We start from the raw sequence: 25,380 nt of genomic DNA, 5'->3' as shown, positions 1-25,380 counted from the left end.
TGAGCTTTTACCTTATAGAAATGGAGTAGTATGTCAGTTCTACACAAAGGACCATGCCAAATGCCTGGGTAGGTCAGGCTTACCATCATAAGATTTCTCTCTCAGTGTCAGGAGTCATGGTCCTTATCGGTGAAAGTGCCTACAGATTGTGTAAGACTTTCTATGCCCCACAATATTTCTGCTCTGGAATGGGTAGTGTTTCTTATTGGTATTGTATGGGGTCTCCCAGGATCCTGTGCCATGTACTAAGGTCTAGAATTCAAAGAGAACTTCTTTATTTATTTCTTCATGGAGATAGAATTTAATTGTATTCTGAAGAACGGTTTTACTTTCTTCGGATTTGCTGTAATATAGAACCCAATGTATATTATGTCTCTCTCTCTCTCTCCCCCTCTCTCTCTGTCTCTCTCTCTCTCTCTCTCATATATATATATATATATATATATATATATATATATATATATATATATGTGTGTGTGTGTGTGTGTGTGTGTGTGTGTGTGTGTACTTGTACACACACATAAATATATGCAATATGCCATATACATACTTATATACATATAGTTGCATAAACAGATTTATAATTGTTAGCATTTTAAGTTTGGTAGTCACTTATTTTTAGCAGAGTTGTTGAGACTATTAATTCTGGCAAGGGTGTGTAAATATCTATGAATCTGGAGCAGTGGAATAACGACAATTCAGATTTCCTCACACTCGTCTGCCAAGTGGCCTCAATCAGAACTAATTTTCTCCATGAGGGCACATGGAGCTCAGTTGTGATCCTTCTCTGAGTGGATATTATTATTTGTATCAAATTATGTGTGGTGATTTTCTGAAATGGACTTCTGTGCCCACTAGCCCATAGACAGTAGTTTCCTTACTTCATTCCCTCCTTCATTGACGCTGTTAATTGTACATGTGCTTCAAGTGGTTCTTACACCCTTCCAAAGTTAGTTTATGTCTCTGGGCAATCTGATTTTCTTAGTAAGGGAATATTCAATATGAAGCAATAGGATGAGATCTGATCTTAAATTGTAAATATCCTATTTTTAAGAGAAGTGGTTTTCTAGAGCCTAGTTTGATAGCATTAATAAAGAAATGGTTAGTAAATTCACATCTTAGGAGTGAATTATTTAAAAACAGACAGTGGCTTTAGGAACTAATCCAAATTCACCCATAAATTCAGAAAATGCTCTTTTTTGTTTCTTCTTAAAATGCAAGGAAGAGAACTCTTGTGTTTCATTTATTTAGATTACTACTAAGTGCCTGTTTTCTAAAGGAAGCAGGGAAAATCAGAATGGAAAATGAAAAATTAGAAGCTGTAGTGATTTTTTTTATTCTGTTTAAGTGTTTGGTAATGAAAACAGCAAATTGAATAAAAATATGATTACATTTTTTAAAAAGAAACTGAAATGTGCTTACAGAATTATCTTTTGTAAATATTTTTCATCCCTGTCATATACTGCTCAAAAGTATATTTTAATTGAATTGAGCTGAATTTTAGGAACCCAAGTGTTGTGACTGCCTCCAAATATTAGTACCATTGCATGGCGCAGACACTAAGGTTTCTGAAAGCAATCAATTGAGTTGGGTCTCAAAGAGCATAAATTAGAATCATAGATCTAAAGCTGCAAGAGAGACCTGACAGTCTGCCTAGTCTAACTCTCTCATTTCATAGATGATGAAATTCAGGCCTTGGGAAGTTTAATGGCTTGGCCAAAACTGCAGGTTTTAAAGGGGGAATTTAAACAACCCAACTCAAAAGCTTAGGCTTTGGTTCCCCTGGAATGCCATGCTATTGCTAAATATTGATAAATTTTTGAGGGGTTTTTTATGTACTTTTAGCAAACTGATTATTTTGCAGAGGTTCTCAATTTTGGTGCTTGCTAAAGCCCATTGCACACCTAAAGCAATTTGGGGGAACATTGAAAAAAAGATTTTGTTATAATGTTGGCAAGAGTCAGATCCTTTTAGCTTTCTTTAAAACTTCTTTTCCCAAAAAGATCAGTCCATTCCCTGAGTTCCTTTTAAGGAAAAGAAAGTAAGGTTGGTAAAATTACCCACTTGCTTTTTAAGTGCCAAGTGTACCAGATTTAGAATTATGGAAAAATCGAGCAATTGTGTGTATCAGAAAATAGGTGGATTTTCTTCCCTTTATGACCCTACAAGGATAGGCATGCTTGCATTAAAATTTTTGTTTGTTTGTTGGTGTATGATCGTTATACCTTTTTTGAAACAGTTAAGCATAAATATTTAAATATTATCATAACATATTTTATTGATACTGAAATTAAGCCAAACTAGAATTTTATAAATAAATAAAAGATATTATTTTGATACAAACATTTAGGTGTGCAATTTTTTAATTAATTGTTCACAATCACAGATTATTCTCAACTTGACTTTATGTTAGGGTTTAAAAAATTACTGATGTTTGTCAATAACACCGATGTAGCTGGCCTCCCATTCTTAGGCTAATTTCTTATTGCTGTTCATATGACAAGGGAAACTTTATGGAAATTTTAATATTTGGGCATAGAAGTAATTTTCAGGCTAATTTTTAAAAATGCAACAAAATATAATATATTAAAGAATATTTAATTCGAATCAGAAGACTAGATATTAATCTTGTTTTCTTACTCTTATTATGATCTTGGGCACATCATTAGACCTCATTTTCATCACCTGTAAGATGAAGTAGATGGAAACCAAAATTTCTAAGGTCTCTTGTGCTCCAGGACTTTTTGATCTTACCTACTAGTTATTCCCCCATAGACAATTCACTGTTTTTCTGCATGCAAAATCTATCAAAGTCCAGTTCTTCAATATATCTTGAATAGAAATTTAGTGAGAATGAAGATGAACCATTTTCCCATCATTTTTACTGTACAGAAGTTACTTATTTAGGTATTATTTTATTTTTGAGAACATAGATAATAACCCAGCAATAGTATGCATTACATGCTTGTTTTTTAACCAACTTTAGTAAACATTTTATTAGAGTGGGGAGAATGATGAATGAAATGTTACCCCACTTTTTCATCAGGTGAAATTTTTAATTAAAATTGTAAAGTTTAAATTTGCATGAACAAATATAAATTTACTCATCATTATCATTTTTTAAAAAATCAGAAATTGTTCCTACCCTAGTCATATTTTATTGTTAGGAGAATTAAAAATCTTTTTTGTAAAGGTGAAAAAATAGAGATATTGTAAATTGAAAAAAATTAATTTATAAGAGGAAAAGTTAATTTCCTATATTTCGTATGATTAAATTGGGAAAAAAAATACATTTGAGGTTTATTTTGTCCCTCTGACTTGGGTTCAATTCTAAACCTGCCTTTTCAGAGGTCTTATAAAGATAAAGAATTATTTCTACTAAAAATCTATTTGTTTATTTTGAAATTAACTAAGGGAAAACTGTTAATACTTATTTGCTTGTGAGGCTATAATTGAATCCTTTGCAATTGACTTTATATTTTTTAAATGAATCTAGTTGTACCCATAATACTGATGATGAAAATGGCTAAACCTTCCATTTGCGTGGTGATTTGTGATTTACAAAATATCTTCCTATGTATCATGATTTGATCCTCCCAAAAGCCTAGTGAGGTTAGCAGGGCATGGGGTACATATGATCACAGGTATTAATGCACCAACTCATGCACATAGTCACATCCAGTTTTTTAAATTTTTCTTCCTGTTTTGTGAGGGAAGGTACTTAAAAAAAATAACTTTCTTTGTATCTGTAGCACTTAGCACTATGCCTGCTACTAAGTGTTTAATAAATACTTGTTGACTCTCTGACTGAATCCATAATATCTCAGGTTTGTTCTGAAGAGAGACTTTGCAAGCCTTTCTTTCAATATGGAGCTTCCCTATGAGACTGCTAGAGAAACAATTAGTACAAATTATTATAATTGTGTTCTTTGGATAAAATGCATGCTGTATTGCTTCTCTAGGAGGAAATGCAGGAGTCTACTTAGAAGATTGGGTCTGACTGCCCCAATTTTTTAGAAGCAGTCAGAAATTCACAGAAAATCTCATGATATTGCCATATAGTTCACTTCAGGGCCATCTTAACAACTATACCCCTCCCTCTCCATTCAGTAAAATAGGGCCATTAATGTCATCACCTCACTTTTATTCAGTGTATAGGAGTTGTATTTTTATTCCTGAAAAACTATCACATAAATACAAATTACATTTTTTCATTAGAAAACTACTTTTCATTTCAGAAAAAATTCAATTAATTATGAATGGGGTTATGCTTTCATCTGGGAGAGAAATATGTAATTTTTCTTCGAGCCTCAAACGTGTATAATGAAATCTTTTCTCAGCATCCACTCTTAAGATGGATTTTTTAAAGTATAGACTTTATTAAAATCTCAGTTCAATTAAAATGCATTCAATTACTTTAAATCTTTATTAAAATCTCAGGTAAAATTGTACAACTGTGTAAAAGAGACTTGTACGCTTTACCAGACAGTTAATTTTAACAAATGAACATAAATTGCACACAGGTTTTGCTCTTCAGGAGATAACTAAAAATTAAGACTTGGATGTGGGAGGGGGGACTTGATGAAGATGGCTGTCTATATAGTAACCTCAGACCTTCTAACTTCAACTTACTTCTCTTTATAGGTAAACAATTCTTTTTAAAAATATGTATGTGGCATCTCCTTGCGTAGTTCCCATACATGGAACCATCTGTAAAAGGATGCATTCCTCTCAGCACCATTGCTTATAAGTCTTGTATTTCACTATCTTCTGTTGGATGTTGTTGGTACAGTGTCCCTGATTCTTTTTCAAGGGCCCCTTGAAGATGCTGTCGATGATGAAGAAGAAGAGTGTCTATCTGAGGGAAATGACATCATCCTTAAAGGAGACTTTCCATTGGAGGAAAGCTTTTCCACTGAATTTGGGCCTGAAAATCTGAGCTGTGAAGAAGCGGAATACTTTTGTAATAAAGGTAATCAATACTGTGTAATGATTGGATGCAATACAGTCTTTGAGAGTCCGTTTGCTCAGAAATATTTTATAGACTTTAGGAAGTAAAAAGAACACTGAAAATATGAAGCATGAACATGGTCAATTGGGTGTCTGCAAAAAACAAAGTTCACAAATAAATTCTGTGATTGGAAGGAGTGTTTGAAGGTTTTCTAAGATTAATATAGGTTTTGCTTTGGGCATGGAAAGAATGAAGAAAATACTAGTAGTGAAACATTATGTTTTTCTAAGAAGCGCTTTGAAATTGATCTCCAGATGTAAGGTTGCAAAATAACTACAGTAAGTCCATGATTTCTCTTCTAGCTGAACTCATTTTTTGAAAATTGATGTTTAAGGGATTTGGCATTAAATGGCAACACTTGATTATATTTTGTAGATAATCAGTGGTCAGAGAAAAGTAATGTCTTGCGTAATTTTAGATGCTCCTTTGATTGTCTAAAATATTAGCCCTGGAGGTACATTAGGTCTATGCTTGTTCCTAACCACTATCCCGTCTACCAGTATCAATGCCTGTTTGCTTGCCTGTTTCAAATGACGCTTTAATCTTTTATAGAATTTCTGCCCAATTTAACCCTCTTATGTAGCTTAGATTAGATTCCACAGCTATTTCTCAGGCATTGTTTGGAGTGTGTGTGTGTGTGTGTGTGTGTGTGTGTGTGTGTGTATGTATGTGTGTGTGTATACACATATGTGATGGGGCAGAGAGAATGAGAGGGGCAGGGGAGGGAGAGAGAGTATGTATGTGTGTGTTTTATTTATTTTATGAGTTTCTTAAGCAGAGAAATTATTTTGAGTTGTTCATGAATTTCATTGGCAAATTTGACTGTAATCATGAATATTGACTTGGTTTCCAAGAAAGCTGTAGTCCATCAAGAGGGATAGGAAAGGAGATATTTCCCTGATCCTCTGTCACTGATTTTTGGCTTTTGTGTATATGTGTATATCTATCTATCTAAACGTACATATATATAAAACATATATATATATATATATACACATATATGTGTATATGTGTGTATAATCAGCAGCCCTAGAAATATTCAGTAAGGCTTACTCACATGAAGGATGTATAGGAGGGAATCAGGGCTTATGCTTATGAATAGACTGTAGGAAATCCCTTGCCTCTCACCTAGCCCAAAAAAAATCATGATAGTTTGGGAACCTCACCATGTGTTTCTTGATTGTACCTTGGAGAGTACTTCTCAGTGGCATGTGGTAGAATGGGGACTTTGGCCCAGGTATCAAAGTAAGGGAGGAAGGGGCACAAGGTTAGAAAGGCATTACTCACTTTTCTTACTATTGAGCCTGATATCCTAAGCATAAACACCTTTTCTTTTTCCAGTTTAATTAATTTTCAGCACAGTATTGTAAATTTTACTGTAACATCTTTTCCACTAAAGAGATATGAAAATATTTTATGAAGGAATTTATTTTGTTTATTTTTAACTTAATGTTATATATTTAATAACATGTTTTTATTTTTTTCTCTCTCCCCTACCTGCCCCTTCTCTTAAAAAAATACTCAACCTTGTGACAAATTTGCATTTGTTGTGCAAATTCAACAACAAAATATTGGCATGTCTTGGCCCCTTGGAATCACAGTTGATTATTGCATTGATCAGACTTCTTTGGCTTATCTGTCAAAATTATTCATTTAAATAATGGGGTTGTTATTGTATAAATTATTCTTATTCTGCTTGCTTCGCCCTATGTCAGTTCATACATGTCTTCTAGGTTTCTCTGAAACTGTCCCTTTCATCATTTCTTACATAACAATAGTGTTACATTATATTTATATACAATAACCTGTCCGGCCATTCCTTAATTGGTGGGCACACGCTCAGCTGCCAACTCTTTGCCACCACAAAAAGGACTTTTACAAAGGTTTTTGGACACGTGAATCCTTTCCTCTGTTTTTGATCTGGTTGCAGTATAGGCCATAGAAATCAGTGGGATGTTGGCATAGGACTAAGAATCCTATAGGCTTAGGATGAACCTGAGAAAAATACAAATCAGATATCATTTATGTCTACATTTATTGAGGCAGATGCCAGAAAAGGGTGTTTCTAAGAAAAAATAAAAAAGGAGCTTTTTCCCTTTGATTTATACATTAGTACTGCAAGTAGTTTTCTACCATTGAAAACCGAGAAAAAAAAAAAACCTCATTAGATTAGACACCAAAAGAGCATCATGTCAGCTGATTTGTTCAATAAATTTGACTTACATGAATATTAATGTAAAATTTTGGGTAGGAAGAGAGAACCGAGTGTTAAAACTAACATTATTTTCTAGGAGCTTTATGTAGGATTGTGTATGAAGGCATTTCAGAGCGTGGCAGTTAATTCTTGACACTTTTCAAAAATGCTATAGAAAGAGCATTTGATCTTACTTGTGACTACTTAAAGATTGTTCATATAAAAGAACAGTCACATAAAAAAGGCCCAATTTTTAAAGGTTCTATAATTTGGCAATTACAGCAAATTCAAAAGTAGGAAGGTGGAACTTGGGATATTTATTCAAAAAAAATTCAAAGGAAGTTAAAGAGGGCACTACTGATTAGAAAGTCTTTGCTCTCTAGATATTTTACCCCACACTTAGGAAATCCATCATCCTTCACCCAGGTTTAGCAAACTGGGTGAATTTTTAAATTTTTAATAATATTTTAAAAAAATCAGATGTTCAAAATTCTCAATTTAGTTTTAAGCTTTAATAAAGTTGTATGAATCAGTAGTTTAAAATGAATTACTGTTATTCAATTGTAATTATTCATTGAAAAAAGAAATATTTTAGATAATTTATAGATTGAGAGGTGAGAATTAAACATTTTTCCTGGACTTTATCATATTAGAGAATCACAGAATTTAAAATTCAAAGGGATTTCAAGTCTTCTGGCCTAACCCATACTTAATTAAGAATTGTCTTCTACAATATACCATTCAAACTACCAATGAAGGGCAAATGCATGACCTTCTAAGGCAACCAATTACACTTCTGGATGCTATTTTTTTAAAATTTCCTTTATATGAAATCTAAAATCTGGCAACTTCTACCGATTGCTTCTAGATCAACTTTCTTCCAAATCCAACCTCTTTCTTTCAGAACAGGTAGCTATCATGTCTTTTTTAGACAAAAATGCCCTAAATTCCTTAAAGTCTTCATAATGCATGATCTCAAAAGCCTTAATTTTTTTTTCTAGCTAACCACATATAGACATTTTTCAACTTACCAGTGAGCCAAGTGGTATAATGAATAGAGTGTTGCACTTAGAGTCAGGAAGACCTAAGTTTGAGTCCTTCCTCATCCACTTACTAACTGGGGAAATGCGGGCAAGTAACTTGATATCTCTCTAACCCGCTTAATATTGTCATCAAGAAAACACTCATAATAGTAGTAGTACCTATCTGACAGGTTTCTTGTGTGGATAAAATCAAATAAGACAACTTATATAAAGCATTTGGCTTCATCAGCATTAATTATTGCTACTATTGTCACTAAAAATGACCTTCCTAAAATGCTTTTCCCAGAGATGAGCATATTAATATATGCCTGGTTTGAGTAGAACAGAGTATGTTAGCTCTATCCCCTCCCCACATTCTGTATGTCTTAATGCAACCTAGAGTATCATTGACTTTGGTTGGCTGCCATATCATACTGTTGACTCATATTGACTAATATTCACCAAGATTCCCAGGTCATTTTGAGTCTTGACTATCATCTAGTGCCTTAGTCCTCTCTCCCGGCTTTGTGTCATCTGAAATATCAGCGTGCATGCCGGCCATTATGAAACATGGTTTACATCGAAAAGGAGTTAAGTATTAGAAAATAAGTCTCTAGAATGAACAAGATTCTATCATTAGATCAAAGGTTTTTAAAACTCCTCATTTTATATAGAAAATGGAGCTAATAATGCCAAATCCACATGATTATTCACATAAAAGATGCTGTCTCTCTGAATATATACATGTATGTCAATATGTAGATATTGACATATATGTGAATATATTTGCACATGTAATATTCACATATACAACTATTTGTATAAATCTATGTAAACATGTATAGGTGCGTGTGTGTGTGTGTGTGTGTGTGTGTGTGTGTGTGTGGATAGATGGATCCTTTGATCTTCACAACAGCCCTGTGGATTTGTTAGTGCAAGGGTTATTAACTCCTTTTTCTGGATAAAGGAGTTTTTAGACTTATTGAATGATCTGATATAAAACCTTGTCACGTGAACACACACATATCTGAAACAGGATAGCACTATAGAAATGTCACCTGAAAAATAAAATGCAATAGAAAAAGAATACCTCCTACAAATATATACTACCACATATGACCAATAAGACATTAGAATTGAAGTACTATGTTACTAAAGTTTTCCCTATAATTCACATCTTTACATGGAGAATGTTACTAAAAAAATTTTTTTTTGCCGCATCTCCATTTCTTTACCATTTAAATGGTGGTAAGAAGACTTCCTACCACAAATTTTTATGCATTTGCATTGTCATCCTTAGTTGCCAGGTGGTTTCTAAATAATTAAATGATACCTTCTCAAAAGGACATTTTTCTAGTTATCTCAAAAACTATATGCATGTATTATTTCATTCACTCTATTGATTATTAAAATGAAACAGAATGTCATAATCAAATGTCATTTATGAGAGGGAAGCAAGTTGCAAACAAATTGAACTCTAGGGCTCAAAGTGGTTTTTTTCTCCCTTGATACTTTTTCTTTATTATGTGACAGGCAAGGAAGTTGGCTGGAAAATGTTTTGAACCAATCAAAATAATAAGAACAAGATCAGGTAGTCTACAAAATCATATGCAGAACCTTATCCCTCACCCCACAACATAGTAATACAGAAATCCCACTTAGAATCCAGAAATACCTGAATCACCTCAGACAACTGTAGGGATAATTAGAAACTTCTCTGGAAGGAAAAATATCAATAACAGGATCCTCCAGGGGTCAGTCACAGGACTAAAAAAGCAAAAACAAAAACCAAACAACCAATCATCTATTAAGTGCTAAGCACTGAGAATACAAATACAAGCAGAAGTAAAGACAGCCCTCGCTGTCTGTGAACTTACATTCTAATGAGGAAAGACAACACTTAAGTGGAAGGTGAAAAGTAGGAGGGATTCTGAGAGTGGTGGGCACCTGTGAAGGGACATGGTAGAATTGTAACTTAGCGATGCAAGATGGGAGAGTACAAATACATCTTGAAGTTTACCAGGGACACTAAGCTCTTCACCTGGATTTCAGGATGAACTGCAAAGAGGTGTCATGAAGCTGCGTAAGTGGGCAGAAAAGTGGAAGACGAGCTTCATTACTGGTAACTGAAAGGTCATGGTTTTAGGGAACAATAATCTAAACTCCATTCAGGATAATGGACTTGAGGTCAACAGTAATTTCCCAGAAATGTGACCCAAGTGTCATTGTTCCCTGAAGACATGATCTCCAAGTGTTATAGCTGAAAAGGCAAATAAAACATTGCGCATTCTCAGGAAGGATATTGGTGTACCAGCAAAAAATACTGTACCATTCTCATATGCTGCACTCCCACCTGAACTATAGAATATGGTTCAATTTTTTTTTTTGCATTTCACAATAAAGACAATTAAAATGAAGTGTTTGTCTTGGGAGAAGGGAAGATGATACTAAAATTGATGGAAAGGTGGAAAGGATGAAGGGTGACATGTTGGATCCATAACGTCATGAAGGACACAGAAAAGGATGACTAGAGACTTTTTTTGCCCTTTAATACCGGAGGATTTGGATAGGTATTTTTGTGAGCCTTCAAAAAGCAAAATTAAAATAAATAAAAAGGAAGAGCAGTAAAAATGCTCTTCTATCTGTAGACCAGCTTTCCACAAACCTGGTGGAATATTTCTAGAGCTAGGGTTCTTAAATTGCTTATGTCGTGGGCCTATTTGGCAGTCTTGTGAAGCCCATAGATGACCTCCTTCTAAGAATATTAATGTCTTCAAATACATAAAATATAAAGGTTTACAAGGGAAACTAATTGCTTTGAAAGGGTTATAGTTTTTCTTTTGTTTTTTGTTTTTTTAAGTTAATGGACCACAAGATAAGAAACATTGCTCTAGACACAAAAATCCTATCTCCGTACTTCCCCGCTAAATACCTACTGGTAGCAAAGAAACATTTCCTGCAAAATTACCCATGAACTAATATATAACCAGGTGAAGATCCAAAGATTATACTTGATACTCTGTAACTGGTTGTCCTGACACATGAGAAGAAAAGAGTACTCCAATTTGTTGTTGCCTGTAAAAGACCAACCTTTTGTTTAAGATCTGAGAAATGTGGGCTAATGAATTAGGAGGTAGACAAAGAAAAGTTGAAAGTGCAGAGAAGAGGGAAGAGAGTAACAGATAAGTAATGGTGGTGCCAATGGCAGATACAAGTAGTGACAGGGTATTAAGCCAAAGATGTTCTTTCAGTGGGGGGAAGGGAAACATTAAGATTCAGAGGATAGAATAATTTTATAATTTAATGAGAAAATAGAGATATCCATTTAAATGCTGTAGCTCGTGTAAGCAATGGACATTTCTTGTATTTGGGGGCCTGGTAGGGGAGGTACATAAATATGTAGTAGATTCTAATACTTTGGACCTTGAAGAAATGGGCTTCACTTGTACTACAAGTGAATAATGATACACAAACATCTACCTGTACCTTGATAGCTCACAGGGCACATCAGTATGTTATAAGGAAGCCACCATGAAATTCATTCTGAAGATAGAAGTTGCTAACCCATGACCCACATAGTCTATGTCTGCATCTACAGCTATATCTTACACATATCCAGTTCAAAATAATGATTCCTAGCCCATTGAGAAAAGTTTATATAATAATATTTAGTAGTTTGGGTTTTGTCTGTTTGTTTAGATAGTCTGGTAGACATATTACACATTTTAAATATAACTCCTGCCCCCCAAAACTTTAATATTTTATAAATCCCTTTGTTTAAAGGGTTAATTCTAAACAATCTGGAAAGCTTGGCAACTCTGATTCATTTGAATAACTGAAGCTTTAAACAGTGGATAAATAGTGCTTAGAACATATTGATTTTGAATACCATTCTTGGTCACAATCAACTAGAGTGCTTACATTTTTGCTTTTCTCTGACAAAAATTAGTTTCAGGGGAAGAAATTAAAAATTTTGAATTGTTCTGTGATAGGGTTAATTCTCTTAGTGAAACAACTTATAATTCACATGTTTTTCCCTATATATTTTGATTTGAAAATAATTAACACACCAATCAATACCCTGGCTTAGTACTTAAAATAAAATACTTTTAAAAGAGCTAAAGCTTATTATTTACTGAATAGTTATGCTATCTGTAGAGACTTAGCTGGCATGGAGATGATGATTTGGAGTAGAGGTACGACATAGTAGTTCATTGACCCTATCTTCTCCCATTCTCTCTAGATAATAAGCTATTTTTTTAAATTTTAGCCAAGGGCTTGATGGGACTCCATCTGTAACTCAATGCAGTTTCTGGATTAGCAATTTGGGGTTATTTTAGGATGACAAGAATTGTTTCTCTCACTTCTTCAATTCCCAACGGCCAAGTATGTGATTTCCAGATTGCTCCACTCCTTTGTTGACTAGAGAAGCAGAGGCAGAAGCCAGAACCAAAACAAATTGTCTTTTCCCCCATTGTATTTACATATTTTACTAGGGTAACATTCTAGCCCTGAACCAGGGAATGGAGTTTTGGAGTTAAGTTCCAGATATAGGAAGTAGTTGCAGAGAAATGGCAGAGGATCTAGACTTTTTTTTTCCTATGGCCCATGTAAAGCCATCATAACTAGCATCTGTAAGACATTTTAAACCCTCAGTGAACAAGGAAACCTTGTTGTGTATTCCTTTTCCCATCATCCTTTATGGACTGTGGTTGGGAACTATTCGCTGCTTGCTTTTCACCTTGATCTGTTGTCAACATGCTTGCTACTTTATTTTTCCATCATAGATCAAAAAGTAGGTTTAGGCATGTTTCAGAAACCCCTTTCAATCAATGGCATTTCTTTTCTCCTCAGTGGTGCTTTTAATGACATGTTTTTACCTCCTCTGATGCTTTGGCAACTAGAAGCAGGATCAGCAGAAGGCAGCAGCTATACCATAATCACTTTGAGCTCAATAAGCAGATCTTTACAAGCAACTTTGTTCTTCTTCTTCTTCTTTTTTTTTTTTCCTTAACGGGATTAAGAAGCTCAGCTCTTTAAATTCTTGCATATAACATTGACATTTCCAGTGTGTGTTTGGACCAGGGAGTTCAAAGAGAGAGAATAAGAAAGAAAAGCCAATATGACTTTGTTTTTTACCTTGCTGGAGGAGCTGTTTGTGCAAATCGCCTATAAGCTTATTGACCTGAATCTTTGACTCCCTTGTTTTCTCTGGATTTGGCTGGAGTGTAGACACTGATAGAGCACAGATAGAGCTGATTGAACAGCCCCCAGCTTTGCTTGGCACCAGACCCCCCACCCCCACCCAGGCTTGACATTATCTTTCCTTGGCAATACTTGTATTTTCCTGGAACCAGTACTCCCTTAATTTTTTAAAATTTATTTTTAATTCATTACATTTTCCTCATGTAGGCTTTCCAACAAAATGAAGAGGAAAGCAATTCTTTTTAGGGGAAAGAGATGGGAGAGGCCACTGTGGTGACATTCCGTTTTCATCCTATGAAACTAAAAAAAAAATGAATCTCATAAAGTCGAGAGACATAAATTGCATCTTTTTGCAGCCATCTCACACTTCTGCTTATTTCATGTCTGCTGCTGGGCTTCTCTTTATTGCACTGAATTTGGAAATACCAGAAGGGGACTTGAAAATAATGTCCTAGGTATCGTGTACCTTCTGTATAGTTCACCTTCTAGCTCAGTTATATAATTTTCTACCTTTCTCTGAGTCTTAAAAATACTAGTAGTAAACAAGCCAATGCTATTTCTGAATGCTTATTTGCATTATGTTTTTAGGTAATTAAATGCTTACATGGACAATGTCTTTGGGTTTATAATTTATTTCAGTCTGTCCTGTTGTCAGTAGGATAATTCAAATATATTTCAAGTTCAGTGGACTGAGAGCCATCTCTAGATAGACTTCAAATTCTAAATGAACTAACATTATTTTCTAAAGCCATACTAGCTTTAAAGAATGTAAACTATATTTCATCCAGTCTCTGCCATTATTTAAGATCAGAGGTTTTTAAGTTTGTTTTGGTTGATGAACCCCTTCATAGTCTGGAGAAGCCTGTGGGCCCTTCTCAGAATAATACTTTTAAATGTATATAATTAAATACATAGGTTTATAAAGGAAGCCAATTGTATTGAAATACATTTATCAAAATATACTTTTTTTAAATAGGCTCACAAGTTCTAAACATTAAGAGCTTCAGACGAAGTCCTCTTGGCTTTTTTTTAATATATTTCATTGAACTTTTGCCCACATTGATTAAATGACTGATTAAGTCATTGATTTAACAAACATTTAGTAAATGTTCAAAGTCAGACATAGTTCAGAGACAGTCAGAAAGACCTTTAGAATATGGAGTCTGTGTAGTTTTAAGTAAAGTCACTTAAACTCTTAAAGTTGGGAAGCTCTCTAAAGGCTTTAAGATTGTAAGAAGGAGTCTTCCTGAGTAGACTTTTTCACACCAATGAAATCGCAGGTATAGACTCTACAAACACTACTCATTTACCCCACACCAAGGAAATCACACATATAGACTCCACAAACACAACTACCTTGCCCCCTCCCCCTACGAAAAAAAGAGGTCCAAGTTCTTTTTGGACATTGACAATAAACACAGATCTTTAAGAAACAAGCCTTGAGGGCAAGGAACTTAAAATATAGGTGAGGGAACAAAAAAGAACAGTAATACCAAGTTCATGTTACTAGCTAAGGAGGATTTCACCCCCTTGATTTTGCAACCTTTTAATTCTAATTAGGATATGTGAAGTTGGTACAGGCTAATGATAATAAATAGAGGATTAATTTTGTTTTCTGACATCCATTATCATATAATTAGTATGCAAGAGGTTTAGTCAGACCTAAAGGTACGTGGATAGTGACTCATGAAGTATGTCTTTCTTCTTTCATATTTTAAATGGTCAGTTCCCATAAATAAGTCTGTTGATTAATAATCATCTATGACAATAAATTTTTCAAAATATTTTCAAGATATGTTATCTTATTTGATCCTCCAATAATTCATGGCAGGTATTATTCCTTTTTAAAAGATGAAGACAAAGAATTTAAATGGCTTAGAATAATAGACTTTGAGACCCAAGGGCCTTAGGGGTCTCCTCATCTAACCCTCCAGTTTCTTTTATTTTCTAAATATTATTTCATATTTTGTGTTTTTATATCCACTATATCCTTCTCTATTTGCCTTCCATGAGCTACCCTTTATAACAATGTATTTTTTAAAAGAAAGGAAGAGAGAAGAAATCAGCAAAACTGACAAATATGTTGAAAAAATATGACAGTGTATACAGCTTGCCATATCTCTGGATGTAGAGGTGGTTTTTTTTTATAATTTTACAACATTAATTTTAAGCAGTTTTTTTGTTGTTGTTCTTTCCATTTATACTGATGTAGTCATTGTGTTGGGAAGTAGCCAGATGGCTCAGTGGATAGAACTCTGGGCCTGGAGTTAGGAAGACCTGAGTTCAAATCCAGACTAGGGTACTTACTAGCTGTGTGACCCTGGTTAAGTCACTTAACCCCTCTGTTTGCCTTAATTCACCAGAGAAGGAAATAGCAAACCAAGCCAGTATTTTTGCCAAGAAAACCCTGACCTGGCCCGCAGGTCACACAGTCGTGGGTTAGCGAAGCTGGAGAGGTCCGGGGAGCTAGGCTCGAGGGGAACCTAATGGCTCTAAGGGCCAAGAGGCTCGGGAACGGGATCACGGAGAGGAAGGAGACTAGACGCGCTACTGGTGTAAAAATGTCTCTCTTTATTGTACCTGGTAAGGGTTTTTATGAGCATGTTATCAGAATGCCACGTCCCCAGAGGGGTGGCTATGCATTGGACGCAGGCCTGCGTCATATCCCAGAAACGAGAGTTAGCCAGGAAATGAGAGCTAAGCGAGAAATGAAAGCTAGCGAAGGGAGGGGGCGCGGGTCAGGCAGAGGGGAGGGGTAAGGCGATTTTCCAGTCTCCGGCAAACCCTATGGCCCATGGTGAATAACAAATACATAATTATATAAGTAGTAGTTTTCTTAGCTCTATTTACTTTGCATCACTTCATGATAGTTTTCCTATGTTTCTCTGTACTCATCAAATTTGTTATTTCATATAGCATAATAGTATTCCATTACATTAATTTACCGTAATTTGTAGAGTCATTCCCCACCCTATGATCCTCTACTTTGTTTCTGGTTCTTTGTTATCACCAAAAAAGCTGCAATAAATATTTGGGAGTCTATAGAGCCTTTCTTCCTATCAATGACCTCCTGTATAAACACAGAAATGGAATCTCTGGGTCAAATGATATGTACATTTTACCCACTTTTCTAAATTTCCAAATAGCAAAATGTTTTCCAGCATAGATAGGCTAATTCACTGCTTCACCAACAATGTATTAATGTATCTATGTTGCTATGACCCTTCCAACATTGATTATACACATCTTTTGTCTTCTTTCCTAATTTGATGAGTGTAAAGTAAAAACTCAATATTGTTTTTGTTTCCATTTTTATTGGTAGTAATTTAGAGTATTATTTCATAGAGTTGTTAATAGTTTTCAGTTCTTTTGAGAATTGCTTGCTCATATCCTTTGACCACATATCTGTTGGGGTGTGGTTTGAGGGTTTATATAGTTCTTCTAATAACCTATATATGTTGGACATCAAACTTACCTAACAAATTTGTTACAAATATTTTCCCCACTCTACCACTTCCTTTCTCATCCTGGATTCATTAATTGTGTTTCTGCAAAAGTGTTTTAATTTCATGCAGTCAAAATGATGTATTTTATCTTTTGTAAATGTCTCCACTTTTAGTTAAGAATTTTTCTCCTATACATAGCTGTGAAAGGTACATGATTCTACCAAAATCCTCATTTTTGTTGTTGTTGTTGTTTTTCAGTTGTATCCAACTCTTTGTGATCCCATTGGGATCTTGGCAAAGATACTGGAGTGCTTTGCTATTTTCTTCTCCAGTTCATTTGACAGATGGAGAAACTGAGGGAAACAGGGTTAAATGACTTGCCTAGGTTATACAGCTAATAAGAGTCTGAGGCTGGATTTGAACTCAGGAAGACTGAGTCCCATCTTCCTGAATCCAGGTCCAGGATTCTATCCACTGCACCACCTAGCTGCCCCAATCCTCATCTTATAATTTGAAAAAGCTGTGACCGCAGGATAATAGAATGTCCATTTTAAATCATCTGGACCAATCATTTCCTTGGTGAGAATCAGTTGTAAATTATATCTATTCACATGGATATGTAAGTGGTCAAGCCTGGATTATTCTGATTCCTGTTCCATTGTAATTTTAACTAAATCAGGTGGTCTCAGTTGGAAAGAAGGTCAAAAAAACTAAGACTTTAGATAATCCTCTTCCGTATCTGTTCATTTGTCTTTGTTTGTGTGAAATTATATTGAGGCTTCTATTTGCAGTGAGTAATTTTGACAATTTGTTTCAGAGGCAGGATCACAAGAGTAAATCAGATCATATGATTCCTCAATTTCCTTAATATGCAACAATTCCTGATTACTTCTTTCTTTTTTAAGTGAAGTTTCTAATCACCTGGGCCCAAACAACCATGATATTCAGGTCTTGGGAACTAGTAACAAATAGGTAAATGTTCATAGTTAATTTTATCTTTTCAGGTAGGAGTTTTTACTCTCCAGTAATATGCAGAAAAATATCTGTGATTTTTATCAGTGTAGAGAACTTTCTAATATGAAAACTGTCTAGTCATATGAAACTATATGACTCTTCTCTAATTTACAGTCTTAGAAAGTTGCTTGAGACCATGACAGGTTAAGTAGCTTACCCCTGGTCACAAAGCTAGTAGCTGCCAGAGACAGAACTTAAACTCAAGTTTTCCTGATTCCACGGATGGTCTTTTTATCCAACAAAGGCAACTAGATGGCACAGTGGATATAGTGCTGCTCTTGGAGTTAGGAAGACCTGAGTTTAAATCCAGCTTATGATACTTGCTATCTATAGATACTACTTTAAAAATATTCTGCTTCAGTTTCCTCAATTATAATATTTGGATAATTATAGCACCTATCTCCCAGGGTTGTTGTGAGGATCAAATAAAATAATCATAAAACACAGCACAGTACCTGGCACATAGTAAGTGCTATATAAATTTTATTATTATTCTTGTTACTATATATCAGCCTCTATAGTGAAGTTTAACCTCAATAGAAATGAAAATAAAACCTAATAAAAGCTACAGAAAGGAAGGAAGAAAAAGAGGGAGTATTATTTGAAGGGAAGGAGCTGGCCAATGTTAACACCTTACTTTTCTGTAGAAAAAGCAATAAAGCAGATGGTAAGACTGGAAGTGAGATAAACACAAGAACCAGAAATGTAAGCAATACTTCCATCAGGTACAGAATCAAAGATCTGGAGAAGTGGAAAGATTAGACAAGTAACTGTTCTGAAACTTGACAGCAGTGATATGTTACCAACTCTTATGTACATAGCCAAGAAGGGAAACTGAACTGGACAGATGCAAGGCAGGGATTATATTACTCTGACAGGATGTGGAAGACTTCTTTAAGGATTTCTGTTAACACTTGGGCTGTGAAGATGAAAATTTTTAACACAAACATTTAAAAAACTTTTGTGCTCTCCTCCCAGCCCCCATCCCCAAATTCTATAGTAGGATATGTTATTTTCCATACTATTTACAAAAACATTGGTTGGCACACTTGATTATGGCCTCTGGTAATTCATACTATTATTTTTTTAATCTAACATTTAGATATTATAGGAATGACAAGACATAGAATTATGGTTCCTGGCCAATGACTAATAATAAATCTAGACAGAAACACCTAAGAACATAATATCTATTAGCAATTAAAAAATATTGAACGTGATATGTTCACAATTCTTGTCTATAGTAAATATTTTATAACAATATTGTACACAAAATGTTGTGGTGTTGAAAAATGGGAAAGAATATAATTTGAGACAATAGTTGAGACATTAATAAGTCACCAACTGTCAGTATTTTCCATTATGTGAGTGGTTGTGAGCAAAAAACAATCCTACAGGACTTCCAATGACCGTGTTATCTATATAGTACCATTAATTGTAATTTATCATAATCTCCTTACCTTTAGATATAACAATGACAAATAATAATGGGAACTACTTATTATGTAGTTTATTTACTAGATAATAATAATTATATATGTGGGGCAGCTAGGTAATGCTGTGGATATACCACTGGGCCTAGAGTCAGGAAGACCCGAGTTCAAATCTGGCCTCACACACTTGCTAGCTGTGTGACCATAGGCAAGTCACTTAACCCTGTTTGCCTCAGTTTTTTTTCATCTGTCAAATAAGCTGGAGAAGAAAATGGCAAATCACTCCAGTATCTTTGCCAAGAAAATGACAAATGGAGTTATGAAGAGCTGGATATGACTAAAATGACAAAATAACAACCAAAAAATTATATATGCATACATATGCATACATCTGTACTTATAGATGTATGTGTACATATATCTGTATATAAGGTTTTCATATAATAAGCCTAATATTATTCTAAGCAGGCTTTTAGGGATACAGAAGTTTTCATTAAGAAATATTTTAAAAATTGCTTGCTGTTTTCAGAATGGTATGGTAGTATTTCCTCTAAACTATAAAATCTTAGAAAGCATTCTGTTTCCAGCTGACAGGAAACACATTCCTTGATTTTAACTTTAATCATTATGTTCAATAAAGAATTACCTAAAGTTGCATCAACAAGCATATATTAATCACCTTTTGTATGCCAGGCATTGTGCCATACGATGCCACCTACCTTGTTTTATAGCCTTGAGCAAGTTATTTAGAATGAGTCTCAGCAAGTAGGGATAGAGTTGCTCATACTGTGCCCTCAATTTGCCATGAACTCAGCTGGAGGCATCTTGTGCAGAGAAAGGCAACAGATGTGCACTCATGAAAGGCCAGATTTCCAATCCTTTGTGTTTGGAAATGGAATGAAGAGAGACAGTAAGTTCCCTTGCGCTACCATTACATACCATTAACCTCTTGGAGTTCTTATGGTAACTGCTCTATACCTAGTAGGTACCTAATAAATGTTTATTGAATGGATGGATGGATAGATGGATGCTAAGTATATCCATGAATAGCGACTGGACAGTACAGAAAGCAAATTCCAGGAGTAGAAAAGATATAGCAAAAATATCTTATTTATGTAAATAGTCTGACTAGAAAGATAGAATCTTTTGAAGTAGGTCCCAGATTGATATGAATCCACTTAGGATGCTGTTGCAAAGACTGTGTCTCTGCTTCCCTTTTGCATAAATGCTCAAGCATGGTGAAATCAAGTGTCCTTTTATTATCAATTTGCACAAAGGGCATATCTTCTATTTGCTTCATAAGGATACTGTGAGGATTAATGAGTTGATGCTTGGAAAGGCTTTAAGCTCATTGGATGAAAGGTACAATGTGCCTTTCATTATTTTCACTGTAAAAAGGACATTGTAAAATTATAGCAATACCTTGAAATCATATACATTGTATTATGTGTATGTAGCTAGTTATACATCTATCTATATGTACACACACACATATAAATTGTGTGGTGGTGAAAATGGGAAAGATTTTCTATATCACACACACAGAGACACATATATGGCATCTATATGTATAAAATACAAATGCCACACATAAATGTGATTTGAGAGGACTGATAAAAATCCACTGGCAGGTCTTGCCTTATCCTTTATTACCTGGGTAATTCACAATTGTCTACCCTGGGCATGAAAAGTACTTCTTGTTTTGCAAACCAGTTCCAAATATTTTGACTTGGCTAATTTTGTTTACAGGTACATTTAAAATATAATAGCTTTTTTTGTAGTAGTGGAGTTTAACGTAACAAGTAATTGTTGTGAATCATAAACATAGTCACAGGAGCAAAATGTGTGAGAAGGTGGATGTGCAACAACTGTGGAATGAATTAGCAAGTGAGGAAAAGGGTTTTCTAGATCAAGTTGGAGAGAGTGAAGTAGTAATAAGAAGATAGCATCATATGCATCTTTTGAAGTTTTTGTTTGTTTGTTTGTTTGTTTTAGGAACAGTTTCAGATTTTGTATGTTTTTTCCTCTCAAGGATAATTGGAATCCTTGAAATGGGGCTGAGTGAGGGAACTGGAAAGGGATATTGCTGCTTGGTGGCAGAACAGTAGAGATGTGAATGACTGAACTATATTGCTAGCTTCTCTCCTTCCCTTCTAGGTCTGCAATGTAAAAAGATTAGCATCAGTGTTTCATTATAAAGTGACCATTATACACACCAAGAATAAGTGTGAATTAATTTGTAGGCTTATTTCCAGAACTTGATTAATAAATAATAATTTTGTCAAGTGTTGGAAAATTTATTAGAGAACATGTCTTTACAATCATAATGTTCTAGAATTCAGAGGGATCTTGTAAGTCAGCACATTCCTGAAATGTGAATAACCTCTGAAATATTCCCAGGAGTATTCATTATAATGGGATTTTGTCTACAGTGAGAACACTTTCTATGTGAGTTCTCACTCCACCAATTTAAATAGTGTCCTTTCATATTATTTTCATACCGTGAGATCTTTATTCACTTTTTTTCCTGTAATTTTTCCATGAAGGATATATTCAATCAGTCAATATCCTCCTTTATACTGATTCTTTTTTTTTTAATATATCAAGTGGGTTGTCCATCAATTAGTAACTTTTAATCCTCCTGTGTGACCAGTGCAGCTTCTCCTAAGGTCCAGCATGTCACAATGATGTCTCCCGCTCCACATCTTGCATGTAAACCATCATTGGAATAATGCTACAGCATACCTCTTTCCACTATTTCCCATTTAATTGTCTATACTTTAGTTCTGCTATGGTTGAGTTTCACTATATTGGGAGTACTTTGGTCTTATGAACATGGACTTTCACAGTAGCCATTTTGTCTGCGGAAGAAAAAAAATCTGTGGGTTTGGAAAATCTACAGAACTTTAAGGAATAAAATATAAATAATAGATTTCAAAAATGTACCTTAAGCTTGTACTTTGGAAATAATTTGAAAAGAGGAGACACTTAAGAAAACTCTGGGTTCGTACATTTGATCCTTTCAGATGTCTTTTGACAGAAATAATGAGAAATACAAAATCATCAATGAAATACTGCTGAGAATTTGGTCTCATTTTATCTCATGTGGAAACTTCCCTTCTGCTACAAACCCTAGGTGAATTTGAATTTTGTGAAGGAACCTTTTCACAATGAAAGAAATAATTGAACACAGGGACAGATGTTCAGCAGGTTTGAAGGGGTCTTAGAAAAATGCCATGTTTTTCTTTTGCCTAGTCAGAACTTTAATCATCACTTTTCATAGTGTAGTTACCATAAGAATTGCTGTTTCTAGTTACTCACTTTTCTTGCTAAATAAAATGTCCCAAAATGCAGAAACCAACCATTTCCTAAAGAGTTAGAATGCTAGATCCCAATTAGCATGAATAATGAATGCCCTAAAGTAGTCACATTCGCAATTCGAATTCGCAATATTCAAAGTTACAATTATGTAAATATGGTAATTGGTTTTAGCCCAATGGAAATATACAGTGCAGATTTGAATAATGTGACCACTTCAGAGAATTCATTATTCACTCTAATCTGGACCCAGCTATGCCTTCTCTGAGTATCATAGCTGGCTCAAAGGTTGAAGGAGCTTTTGAAGTCATCTTAATCGAATACCAGAGATTTTGCTAAAACAACTTGGTATTGATGCATCCTTTAGCCTTTAGTTGGGTAACACACCCTTAAGAAATTGATAAAAATCAAATAACTAATGCATATTCAATTGAATTGAATTAAGCACCTACTTTTTAAATAGTGCTGTGTTAGGAACAGGCAGATAAAATAGCAAGACAGGATTTGTCTCCTACTCTCATTGAGTAATGGGGACAGAGAAGGCATTAGAGGTATTAGAGATTAATGTGAGCTAAGCATGGAAGTAGGAGAATGTAGGCTATTGCTAGGGGATGAAAAGTAGTCTGGTTTGGTTGGAACTTAGAACACAAAAAGGCAATAGTAGAGAGATAAAGATGGAGAAGCAAGAGGAGTGGCGAGTTCTGAGTGCCAGGCAAAAGACTGTGAACCACTCAGTAGCCACTCTGGAGACATTGAAACAGCAGAGTGATATATTCATATCAAATTTCAATTTCATCTTTTACACTTCTTGCAAGGAAAGATTATTTTTTTGTACTTGTATACTCAGTGGCTGGCATATCTGACACATTGTAAGCACTTAATAAATGTCTATTAGTTGATTGGATTGATTATTAACATTCCCAACAATGTCTTTCACAAACTTGTTTCATGATCTTCCAGCCTCCAACTTCTTTCTGCACAAATTACTGTAGGTGACCTCATTTCCATCTTTACCTGGAAGTTGATAGCCATCAGATATGAACTCTTTCTCTGTATCCATCCTCTCCCCACTTCTTTTTCTTAATAATGGAAAAAAAGTTGTTGTCCTCAAAGATACCTTCTAATTTGATCCCATGGCTCCAAATGCAACTTTAAATAGGTATGCATGTATATATATATATATATATATATATATATATATATATATACATATACATATATGGATATATACACATATACATATACATATATGGATATATACACATATACATATATAGATAGGTAGATATATGTATGTATATATTGACCATACATTTTGTTTCAGCACACTTCCCAACAAACACTAAAACGGCCCACTTTTATAAAGTATATGCTCACAAAACAATTAGGCAAAAGTAGCTAATAAATTATGACTGCTAGTATATTTCACTTTTCAATTTTGTATTTTTCTGGTAATTACCAGAAAGAAAGTACTTTACTTTAGTACCTTAGTCCCAACATTGCTGGTGGTACTGGACCTGATTTTGACCTGGGCCTTTGACCTGGGCCTTTGTTTACTTTTATACTAGTTATCTTTGTTTATAGTTCAATTATCACTTGAGGCAAATTATTAATTTTCAGTCTTGATTCTTCTCCAGATGCAGCCCCATATTTCCAACTGTTACTATCTTTCAAATGCCCAGCATCCATCAATTCTCTTTCTTCCAGTTGACACCAGCTATTTTCAGGTCCTTAAACATTCTTGTCGGAAAGTAGCTTCCTAATTTTCCTTCTTCCATTTCCCCACCTCTCCCAATGCATCCTAATCTATATCCAGACTTTCCTTCCTAAACCATAGCTCTTATTGTATGATCTTTTTGCTCAAAAAACTTTAATATCTCCCTGTTACTTAACAAATAAAATCAAATTCCTCCTTTGCCTAACATTGAGATCCCTCTACATTGTGACTCCAGCCTGCTATTCTAGTCTTATCTCTGACTACTCTCATAGGAAAATAGAGTTTGGAGCTGAAAAGGATATTAGACATCGGTTAGAACAATCCTCTTAAAATGCAGATGAGGAAACTGAGGCTTGGAGAGGTTAAGTGACTTGGCTAATGACAGGCAACTACTACATAGTCAAGGCAGAATTCAAGCCCATGTCCTCTGACTCCTCACTTCTCTGTTTATCATCCTACACTGCCTTCATATTCCCAACAAATTGACCAAATTGAAATTATTATTTGTTCCTTGAGCAGTCCCTGGATTGTCCCACATCCATAAATTTCCTTACTTTTTTTTCTTTCACCTCGAATGTTCTTCTCCTTCTACTTGTTGGATTCCTTTCCATCCTTTAGGGTCAAGCTCAATACTAACTCCTTCATGAAAACTTCCCTGTTACTCCTAACTGAAAGTAATCTTTGAACCCTCCATACTCATATAGCACTTGTTTTCTATTTAATGGTGTTTTTACTTCATTCCCAATATCCTAGTTATTTTTCATATTTCTTTTCTCCTCCTTTAAACTTCATAAGGTTAGGTACTGTGTCTTAGGTTGTTATTTGTTTTATTTTCCCTCGTGGCTTCTGGCACAAAGCCTTCCATATTGAAGATATTTTCTATTGAATAAACCTGGATCAGAACTGAGTCTTGGGTTCGGTAGTAGAGAATGCATTCATTGGGCAGTGATAATTTTATTATTATAATTTACAATTGAGCAATGGTTTCATAGTATATAATACAGGAAAACTTACAACAGT

At 34.6% G+C, this 25,380-nt stretch overlaps 1 protein-coding gene across 2 annotated transcripts in view; it reads left to right on the top strand.

Annotated features, from left to right (window-relative positions):
- The window catches only part of ZFPM2 (zinc finger protein, FOG family member 2), a 584,654-nt gene that overhangs the window by 113,878 nt on the left and 445,396 nt on the right, over positions 1-25,380 (top strand). The window contains exon 2 of one of the 2 annotated variants that reach the window (XM_036735057.1): positions 4,814-4,972. The exons of the other annotated variant lie outside the window; for it this stretch is intronic. Within the exon in view, the coding sequence (XP_036590952.1) occupies positions 4,814-4,972 (159 nt within the window). The remainder of the gene's footprint in view (positions 1-4,813; positions 4,973-25,380) is intronic. 2 annotated transcript variants of the gene reach the window in all.

The sequence above is a fragment of the Trichosurus vulpecula genome, chromosome 1 (assembly GCF_011100635.1).
Source record: "Trichosurus vulpecula isolate mTriVul1 chromosome 1, mTriVul1.pri, whole genome shotgun sequence".
Lineage (NCBI taxonomy): Eukaryota > Metazoa > Chordata > Mammalia > Diprotodontia > Phalangeridae > Trichosurus > Trichosurus vulpecula.
Note: the sequence above shows the minus strand (reverse complement) of the source record. Positions and strands in the feature narration are given on the sequence as shown.